General features: G+C 40.7%; 1 protein-coding gene across 2 annotated transcripts in view; it reads right to left on the reverse strand.

The window, feature by feature from the left end:
• Positions 1–1,205: 1,205 nt before the first annotated feature.
• Positions 1,206–10,863, reverse strand: part of LOC308145859 (integrin beta-3-like) — a 19,127-nt gene continuing 9,469 nt past the window's right edge. For both annotated transcript variants that reach the window (XM_080517445.1, XM_080517446.1), the window contains exons 10-15: positions 10,514–10,863; positions 7,103–7,325; positions 6,919–7,019; positions 5,628–5,747; positions 3,355–3,521; positions 1,206–2,182 (exon numbers count right to left, since the gene is read on the reverse strand). The exon at positions 10,514–10,863 is cut by the window's right edge and continues 95 nt beyond it. In XM_080517445.1, coding sequence (XP_080373571.1) covers positions 2,114–2,182; positions 3,355–3,521; positions 5,628–5,747; positions 6,919–7,019; positions 7,103–7,325; positions 10,514–10,863 — 1,030 coding nt within the window. In that variant the 3' untranslated portion in view covers positions 1,206–2,113. The remainder of the gene's footprint in view (positions 2,183–3,354; positions 3,522–5,627; positions 5,748–6,918; positions 7,020–7,102; positions 7,326–10,513) is intronic.

Consider the following 10,863-nt stretch of genomic DNA (forward strand, 5'->3'; position numbering starts at 1 on the left):
GAATTTGCAGTTGTTTTTGAATTTGAAGTTGTGTTTTTCATTTGTGTTGTGTTTTTGAATTTGTTGTTGTGTTTTTGAATTTGTTGTTGTGTTTTTCAATTTGCAGTTGTGTTTTTCAATTTGTTGTTGTAGTTTCCAATTTCTACTCTTTTCAACGTCACTTCAAAGGCCATAAAAGTTCCATTGCAGCTGCCGTCCAGCAGATGGCAGTAGTGCTTAGCTTTGAAAAGGTCCCGCGTGGTTCCACAAGGCTTCAGCAGCCCAACAACAGACACGTCCAACACCGATCACCAAGTATTTTTCACTTGGGTCTTTTTCTCATGTCTGTAATCGAATATAAAATGTTGAATAAATAAAGCATCTGTTAGTTTATGAATACGAACATTTCTTCAGTTTTGGGTTATGACAAAAGTTTGATATAATCAACGTGACTTGAGGATGGAAACTCCCACATGGAAAGAACCTATACGAGGATATATGCGCATATATGAAACCTATAAGCAGTTTATATGCACATATATGCCATATATAGGCAAAATTGAGGCGCATATATATGTGAATATACAGGCCATATAGGTCTCCTGTACGGCTTCTTTATTTCCACATATATATATATACATAGCCCATATCTCACTTTGGCAGCTGTCATACATTATCAAGGCAATAACTAAGAACTAAAAAACAATTATACAAGAAGAACATATAGGTGCATATATGCACACATATATACGTGCATACATGTACATATATAGGTGCCTGTATGCACGTATATTATATGTACATTTATGTACATATAATATAGGAAAATGGCCAATTTTATATATGTCACATGTATTAAAAACCTATATCAAAACCTATATCAAAACATATATGTTTACATAGGTTCTTTCCATGTGGGCTTCATCAGCATCTTAAAAGGAAACCAACATTCTGATGGTCAGCATGAGATTGTGAGCAGATACTCCCTTTGTCTGGTTTTCAATATTCATCACCCAAACACTCCAGGAAGCAGTCATATATGTATGATTATTACCCCAAAATCAATTTATTGATATCCAAATGTAATATATATCAATCAATTCCTCATCCACGTCGCTTTATCTAACTTGAGCTAGTCTGGCTACGAGACAGAAGTGCAAACCACTCCAGCGACATAAAGTTCCTTTATGACTTTGGACAAGATAACCACATTAGAAAGACTCATAACAAATTACAGTTTTTATATTTTCAGTCACGACAGAAGACATAGACACGGTCACGTGCAAGTCGGACACGACGAAAGCAACTTTTAAATACAACATTATATCTGCAGGATGTCACTTGACAGGAGTGAAGACAGTTTATCTTTGCTGCTTGTTTCTCAAACAGGAAAAGCTCAACACTGTGAAAAGGCTGGTTCTACATGACAGTATCTGCCCTGCACTTCCTCCACAGACTCCCAAGAGTACTTAACACACATCCATATATACATACATTTTCCTGTTTGGACATATTGGTGAAAAAAAAAAAAAAAATAATAATTTGTGTTTTTGCCAATAAATACATGGAAACAGTGGTAACCTGCAGTGTGTGTGGCTCCTCCTCCTACCGCCTTTACTTCAGATTATTCTGTTAATACTCTGTTTGTTGTTCACATATGACAATATACATGTGAGCAGGCACTGTGGTTTTCAGTTGGGAATATTAAGTATTAATTAAGGAGAGTTCCCGTGTTTTTATGTTTCAGATGCGTGGCGACGGTGTTTAAGAGAGAAAAGCCAATGAGCCACAGTGAAAGAAAGTGTGTGAATGTGTGTAAATCGAAGCGGTTGAGAAATGGCCATTTGGGCTTTTCAGACTATATTTGTGCACATTCCGCAAATCTGCACTTCAGCGTGTGTTTGGGTGAAACAAAACCTGAACAAAATAAAACTAAAAAAAAATCAGACTTGAGTCAATTTCACAAATATCCGATTCATCAAAACCCTGATAAATTATGTCCTTGGAATCAATTCTACATATTTACAAAGAAATAATGGATAATCATTGTGTTGTAACAGTAGACGCCTGCACATGATTGGCACAGAGGATGTCTGAGTCCGTTATTTCATCCTTCGTTCCTCGTCTTCCCTCGTCAGTCTTTCCCTCTGTACGTGATGTTTGTGAAGGTGGACGTCGCTCCCTTGTAGAGCGGATTGTGTCCCTGTTGGTCCAACACACAGAAAGAACAATGTCAGTTGAACAGGAATTGAATTCTGTTTGAATCTCATGGCCACGACTTCCTTCCTTGTCACCTTGCGAGAGAAGCACGTTGCTGTGAACATGTGGTTTGACTTTTCACGTTGGTTATTTGGTTCTTTGTGGTTTTCAGGCCGATTGTGTTCCGAGGCCACGAGGAGGCCCATTAACGTGTTCGCTCATTTAAAGCCAGCCCTTCCGTTGGCTGCCTTTTGTTCTGCTCGCGGTAACAGCACGCCATAAACCTAATAAAAACCATCTTTAGAAGACAGCGGTGTGGGGCTGCGTGTGTGGCCTGTTGTGTGTGTGTGTGTTAACGTGTACGCACAATCTGAACGCGCTGGGGATTTTTAAGTCGACCTACCAAATTAAACACAATAAATTTGATCTGAATCGGGGAGTCGCTCTCACGTCGGACATGCTTTGCAGAAAGGCCTGCAGCCATGTGGCTCTTCAGCTCTCCTGTAGCGGCTCCATGAAACTGTCAGAATATTATTTGTGAATAAACCTCTTGTTGGCATTCCACACTGATTTTTCAAAACTGGTCTAACTTCTCAGATGACAACTGCTGAACACAGGGGCGTAAAACTACTCAAAGGAATTTTCTTCTTTAGGAAAAGAAAAAAAGAGAATGAAAGAGAAATTAGAAGCAAAAAAGAAAAAAGGAAAGAAATATATTTAAAAAAAACAACAAAACTTATAAACAAAAGAAATATTAAAAAAAGAGAAAAAAGGAAAAAGAAAGAAAATGAATTAAAAAGAAAAAACAAAATATTAGAAAAAAAACAAAATGTAGAAATGATAAAGAAAGAAAAGAAAAGGGAAAAAGGAAAAAATGTGAAAAAGAAAAATGATAAAGAAAGAAAAGAAAAAAGAAAGAAAAAAGGGGGAAAATATTTTTTTCAAAAACTAAATAAAACTAAAGAAAAGTAAAAAAATATAAAAGAGGAAAAAGGGACAAAAGAAAGAAAATTTATTAAAAAGGAAAAAAAAAATTAAAAAGAGGGGAAAATGGAAAAAAAAACACATGTATTACTCAAACTCCTCCAACAATTACAAACACAAAATCTCCAGAAACAAATCTCTAGAAATGCGTAATGTGCCCGTGAGGTGACGTGTGAAGCTGAAGCCACTCACGGTGTCCCACTTGGCCCGAGCGCGCTCCTCTTCAAACTTGGCGAACTCCCGCCGGTCGTGGATGGTGACCAGCAGCTTCCAGATGAGCAGAGCGGCGAGGCCCAGGAACAGGATGGCCCCGGCCACCGACAGGAGCACCACCAGGACGTCGGGGCCCTTGGGGCAGTCTGGAGGAGCGAGGGAGCGATTCAGGAATGAGCAGAAGTATGACGAGAGGAAGTCTGATTCCACTGCTCTGACTTTCTAGGGAGTGAAGTGCATGTTTTCTGTACTGGAGTGTTTTGTCCGTTCACACGCGTGTGGCTGCACGGAGGCGTGGAACACCTCGGCGAGGCGACCAGGGTCGACTTTTACAGCCGACATCAAAGCTGGACTCCTCTTTCTCCCTCCTTCATCCTCTGCTTCCTCCTCCACTGCCCCTTTTGATCCACGTACCTTTACCTTTAGAACTCAGGATATCGTTATTTTTTATTTGTGAACGTCAATAAGAACTGAATGTCCACCATCATTAATGGTGTTTCAAATCCCAGCTTCTCTCTCTGTGATAAAGCTTCGTGTTTTGTTTTTAGTTGGGTTTTGGGTTTTTTTGTGCTTACTTAAGTTTCCTCTTGACAATATGTCAGATCAGCGGCTTCCTGGAGGAGCCGTGCAGCTGTTTACAGCTGTTTACAGCTGTTTACAGCTCTCTCTGACACAGCGGGGGTCCCCCATGTTCAAGGCAAATGGCGGGGTACGTCTCTGGTACCCAGTTGTGCCTAAATTACACACACACATTCATTAAAGGCAAACCGAAGCAGCGACTTTCTCTGCGGGCGATGGGAGCCAATAAAAGTGTGTTAGCGCCCCACAATCCTTCTGTGTGGACGTTTAACAAGCAGATGAAGAACAGCGAAGCTTTAATACCAGACTCAGGTGAAGGAAGAAATACGAGTTTTGTGAGTCAAATATGATGGTTAGAAGTTAAACAACACAGTGATAATGATCTTTTAATCAGTTTGTCACTCTGATTCTTCCTCACACGTTGTGAATCATTTCCACTGCTAATATATGAATAAACAATGACTTAGTCCTGTAGGAGTACTAAGAGAAGTTTCCCTGTGGTCATTTGAAGGGATTTAACATTTACTGCTGTATAAATCCACAGTGGATAAGATGTAAGCAAATCCTGCATGAAAATAGTTTCACTTTTTGACCCTAGACGAGGGTCGCAAAGGGGTGGAACATTTCCGGAAACATTCCGGAAACTTTCCATGGGAAGTTAAGCTGGGGGAATTTAGAAAATATTCCAAATTAAATAAGTATGTATAAATGAACTGATTTGTCACTGAGCTGACACTGCATGTGGCCACCTGAATAAAATGACTTTAGAACAAACGTACTTTCAATAAGAAGTTTGACAAGTCACTCAATGAGTCTAGAATGAAGCACAGGTTGCTGTGTTGAGGCCTGCAGGACAGGTGGAGCACATAGTTTAACACAACACACTACATTTTAACTCACAATTCTTATTACCTACAAATAGATCGGTCGTGATTAATTTCAGGGAATCAGAGGAAGTAATTGGCCTGTAAAGTAACTTAAATATATATTTTAAAAACTCACCATTAATAAGGATTCCTCCTTATTCCTCCTAATAAGCAAGCTGCGAGCTAAAAGCTTTTTTCGACGAGACTGAAAGTGCGTACAGAAACATTTATTCATTCACAACAGTCACACAGGTGGAGGTAAACTGTGTTGGAGCCACAGCTGTCCTGTTAATTCCCATAAATTCCCGTTAATTCCTATAAATTCCTGTTTATTCCCATGGAAAGTTTCCAACTCTGAAAATTCCCAGAATTTATAATATTCTATCTAATATAATCTGTATAATAGAAATTATGAAAATTGTATATATATTTTTTTTTTTCTTTTTCTTTTTTTCATTTCTAAGAATTATGTAATATATATTGATGAAAATGCCAGAACTCTAGAAAGTAAATTGTCACTTCACAAAAACATGAGTGTGTTTTTTTCTTCTGGATCAGTTATTTTCTTGTGATTTGCTGGTTCACCCTGAAAATATTAAGACATAGTGTTTTACAGATACTGTAGTGTTCAGTGCTCATGTTGTGGTGTTTATGCACCTCCAGGCTGCAGAGGATAAAACATGGTACTCAGTAAAACACAGGAAAGACAAGACCAAATTGCACGCAGTCACATGGTCCAACATTAAAGACCAAAACATGTGAAATGAAAGGATTGAATGACAGTTGTTTTCAGGTGTACGACCTTACCTGGCTCTTTCACAACGAACAGGATGGACTTTCCGTTGGCGTCCTCGTAGTACTGAAACCTCTCGATACAGTCGTCCTCGTCCTTGTAAGTACAGTTCACTGCGTTTGTGTCGTGGAGCGCTGAAGGAAAACACAGAGTGGATGAAAATCACCCCCCGAAAATATATATATCTCCTTTTAATGTTCTTTATGCTCATCGGTCTCCATGTACATTCTCATATGCAGGTGAACGTTTCGGAAGACGGCAGATGTTGATTTGTCAGTAAAATACATTTTATCATCATACTGTGGTTGCAAACATGTTCCGGCTCTTATAATTTCAAATACCCGACTTTATTTATTTATTTATTTATTTGTTCATGTTATGTCATGCCATTTCACAATATGTATATATATATACATACACACACACACACACACACATATACATATATATATATATATATATATATATATATATATATATATATACTGTATATATACTGTATGTGTGTGTGTGTGTGTGTATGTAAATATATATATTTGTCATCCATACATGAACAAAAAGGAACAGAGAGAAGATTAATCTTGTGTTCTCTGTTCCTATTAGCAACTTTACAACAAAATCAAATCAATTTGATTCCCCATTATCCCCCCCGACGCCTCACCAGGTCACACAACATAACAAAAAACAGCCTCCTTTTGTCTTACAGTTCTACAGTTACAGTCAACTATTTTCAATTTTTTTCATCGTCTCTCAGAATTTTCTCTTTGTACATTTTCTTAAATTTATACGTCATCTGCAACTGTTACACTTATGTGTTTGTGAACAGCTTTTGTTTCCCACTTCACTCACTGCCATTATACTTTTTGTGCTTAAATTAAATTAAATTAAATTAAATTAAATTAAATTAAATTAAATTAAATTAAATTAAATTAAATTAAATTAAATTAAATTAAATTAAATTAAATCAAATCAAATCAAATCAAATTAAATTAAATTAAATGTATTTATTTATGTATTTGTTTATTTTCATTTAAAAGTAATAAAAAAAAACTCTCCGCAACAAAACTTCCAGTCCGACACAATCTGAATGAAAAGGTCTAAAATATTAAAGGAAAAATGTTTTTAAAAAATCATTTCAAACCTCTTATTAGCATACTTCAGACGTGTGTGAGGAATAGGAAGTGACGCGAGCGAGGAGAGACGACGACAACTGACATTAGTTCCCCCTTTAAAGCCCTTCAAGCATTAACTCACTACAAATCCTACAGACATGACAGGTTTCCCGTGTTTCTGCCTGAACCTCACCCAGCTCCTCCACCAGCTCAATCTCGTCCTTGCAGATGCGACTGCAGGTGTTGTCATCGAACAGCCTGCCTCTCTTGAAGTGCTTGCACTCCACACACTCCCTGGAAGATCAACACCGGCGGTCAGTTTTCACGTGGAGGAGGCGTGTGTGCTCTCTCTCTCCTCCACGTCCCTGCAGACTCACTTCTTCATGGTGCAGGCGTCGGGGCAGGTGGGACACTTGTCGCAGGTGGCGCCGTAGGCCCCCGGCTGGGTGCACTCGCAGGCCCCGCACACGCACTGGCCCCGGCCGCTGCACAGCAGGCCCAGGCTGGACATGCAGGTGTCGGTCCGCCTGGAGCAGTTGCAGTTCTCCCCCTGCCAGTCCGGCGCACACTGGCAGAAGCCACAGTTGCAGACGCCGTGACCTGGGGGGGGGGGAGGGGGGGGGGAGACACACCACGCCGTGCAACTTATTCTACTACGTCTATTTAATAAATCTTTGCACATCCATCATTGTTTCTTCTATACAGTAGGAATCTGAAACCGGTGTTACAATAAAAAAGCAACTTTTCTTTCAGCCTTACAATAAAGGTGGAGATCTCCATCAGATAAGCCTCTTGTACAATATTCACCCACTGGTCTGGTTTTGGGCAAAGTGAGGATTTAGCAGGTCTTCTGTCTTGTCTGTAACTTTTCGCCAGATACATCACACGGAAGGTGTTTGGGATTTTATACAAACTACAGTAGTTTATGATGTTGTTTGCATTTTTCACAAAGCTGCGATGACTGGAGACCATCTGCTATCAGATCATTCACATCCTTTGACATCGTCTCTGACTTCAGTCCTTTAATTGCAGACACCGAAAAGAAAATAGCTTTGAAAGCTTTGCTACTCTTTTAAATTTGGGAATAATCTCTAAAGTTCTACAGTCATTTCTTTGTATTTAATTTTTTCTTTTGACGCTTTAATGACATTAGAAGCAACTCATCAATCATTTTATTCTCCTTTCTTTCTTGACACCCCAAAACAAGTGAGTATCAACGTCTATTCATTAAAGCGACACAAAGTTCACTTTATATGACCGTCATCTGATCATAAAATCAACATTTCGTGCATCATGTGTCTTTAAAAACCAAGAGAACTTAACCAGAATAAAAAAAAAAAAATGTTCTGTGGCTTCGATCAGCATTTGATTTGTCAGCATGAATTTGCAAACTGGCTGCTGCTTGTTAAGTGGTAATGACTGAACAACCGCCGGCCTCTGCCAGGTTTCTTTTCCAGCTTAGAGGTTTGGGCTTTTTTTTCCCCTCAGTCTTCAGGAGCACCTTTGTTTTCTTCAAACTCTTAGATATTCGACATCCAAGCTGCCCTTGTTAAACTCCGGCTCCACTTTAAACGGAACAACGTGTTAATGTTCATTCCAGGTGTTACAAGTATAACGTTCCAATGTGGGCGCCATGCAAAGACTGTGGGGTTTTTTGTTTTTAAAGAGATTTAAAAACAAAAAAAAGTGGAAAGCAGAAGTGAGATTTATATTCGTGCACATTAAGACCTATTTCTTTTCGTTGCCGAGGCGTCTGCAGCGGCATGCGAGCGTCGCCGGGAGTGACGACGCGTAAAACGCCGCGAAACACAAAAGCCCAGATAAACAAAGCCACGGGAAGCCGCTCTGGACAGGCTGACGTCTGGATAAACACTGATGCAGGAACAAACTGTCATTGCGACTTGACCGCAGGCGTGCAGGCGGTCGTGGGCCACGCTGCGGTGGGGGAACAACGCTCTCAACGCTCAATGAGGATATTTCTCAAGACGTATTGTGATCGTCAGAAGATTTCCAGTATTCTCTCCCGCTCGCCTCGGTCTCTGACCAAACATGGGTTTATTTTTAGCCTCATTACGCCACAGCCCTCAGTGAGTAAGCACAGAGGTATTTTCATGTTACTCTACGGGCTTTGGGGAGTTCAGAACAACATTGTTCTGTTCGCTGGGCTGGCTTTCACTCATACATGAGCTCCCACAACCGATCCAGGCATAATGGAGAAACGTGGCCTGTCCCAAAACCCAATTGAAATATTCCTAAAACAATTATGTCCTGAGTACATAATGGAGCAGGAGGGGGCAAATGTACATTTTTATAACAGGTTTTATTCCCGTCTTTAACTTCCCTGTTTGACATTTAGGGAAATAATTTGGTTTTATATGGAGAGATTCTACTTTCTCTACCTTTTTCAGAGGAATTCTGGAGGGAATTTCTCACACAGGTCAAACATGATCTTTTATTTTGTAGTTGTAATGTAAAGCATAAGCTTCCCATTGTTTCCACTTTCGTTATGTTGCATAAGGTTTTAGCCTGTTCTCAAGTCAAAGCAGACTTTGCTGTTCCTCTCAGATGAATAATGATGTTTTTTAATTGCCAATGATGTTTTCAGTTCCTCGGGAGTCAAGTAACAGGATGACGTGTGATATTTTCCACCCGGTCGCTCATAAAGACGGTTTGTAATGATGTGACGTGACGCAGCATTGATGTTTAATCAAACCCTGGAGAGGAACGCTTTATCCTTGGGACTTTCTGATGGAGAAATAAACAAAACCTTCATAATTAAAGCAGAAAAACAATCCTGGGGGTGTTTTTATTTCAAGTATAAATGAAATGTGGAAGAATAAAATAACTATTTTAACTCTGATCCAAAGACACAAAACACTAAAAGTCTGAAACTGTCATATAGAGCTTTGCAATAAACTTGATTTCACAAATTTAATTAAATAAGGTTTAGTGCAACATGTGTATAACTTTTAAACTATGATAAATCTTTCAGCGCTTCTATTTATTTATTCTTATTATCCATCCATCTATCCAAACTTCTATTATATTTGATTTTATGGTGATTTCTTCACAAAATAATAATTGTGGGAAAAGGCGTCCCTGGGAATGACAGTGACTGCTGATATGAATCTAAATTCTGTCCTAACTTACATTTCTGTTTTAATATATAATCATGTTTTACTGTTTAATGCAGAGCTGGAATAAAATCCAAAGAGTTTCAAACAGTGCGAAACTCCCATTCCCACCATGAGGCGCCTCTCATACCTGCTAGCAAACCTCCGTGCTGCGGCCCAGTGGCTTCACACAGTCGCCAAACACAAACTCACAGCCACAGTTTGAACATTAAGAGGAACTTCCAGGAGAGCGAGCGTCAGATCGGACCGGAGCAGTCTACCCTCCACGTTTAATAATACTCTTTGTGCATGCTATGTGAGGTTGTGGTGGGAAAGTTTGGCCGAGTTGACACAAACATACAACCTGAGGTGCGCACACACACACACACACACACACACACACACACACACACACACACACACACACACACACACACACACACACACTGGTGTCACGGGGGAGACCGGAGGGTTGTTATTCTATGTAATTCTTCCCAGATGAGGCGAGTCAGCGTGGTGGAAGGGACTGCTAGCAGCCTCTGCAGTGAAACACACTTCCTCTTGCACGTCTATGACGAGTGTTTAATCCCCATTGACAATAATCTACGTAACTGGACTGTTTATAAAAAAAACAAACCCCTGACCTGGTTGTGTCCGTAGCCGACCTGAACCCACCTGAGCAGAGTTCTCCTTTGTAGCGGAGGCAGTTGAAGTCGTCACACTCGCACAGCTTGCCCCACACCTTGCCGAAGTCGCTGCTGTGACACACGCACTGGCCGCACACGCAGTCGCCGCGGCCGCTGCAGACGGCCGCCTGCGGGCCGCCGGAGCCGGCCGGCCCGCTGCAGCGGTCCTGCTCCGTGGGGTTGTAGTCGCCCTCGGCGCACTCGCAGTGCGGGCCCAGGCGGCCCGGGTGGCACTGGCAGATGCCGCACTCGTACGTGCCGTTGCCCTGGCTGCACCTGGGGCTGTCGGGCTGCGCCTTGCTCTGGCACCTGCAGTCGCACTCGAAGGTGACGGTGATG

Source organism: Blennius ocellaris (assembly GCF_963422515.1).
Source record: "Blennius ocellaris genome assembly, chromosome: 21".
NCBI lineage: Eukaryota > Metazoa > Chordata > Actinopteri > Blenniiformes > Blenniidae > Blennius > Blennius ocellaris.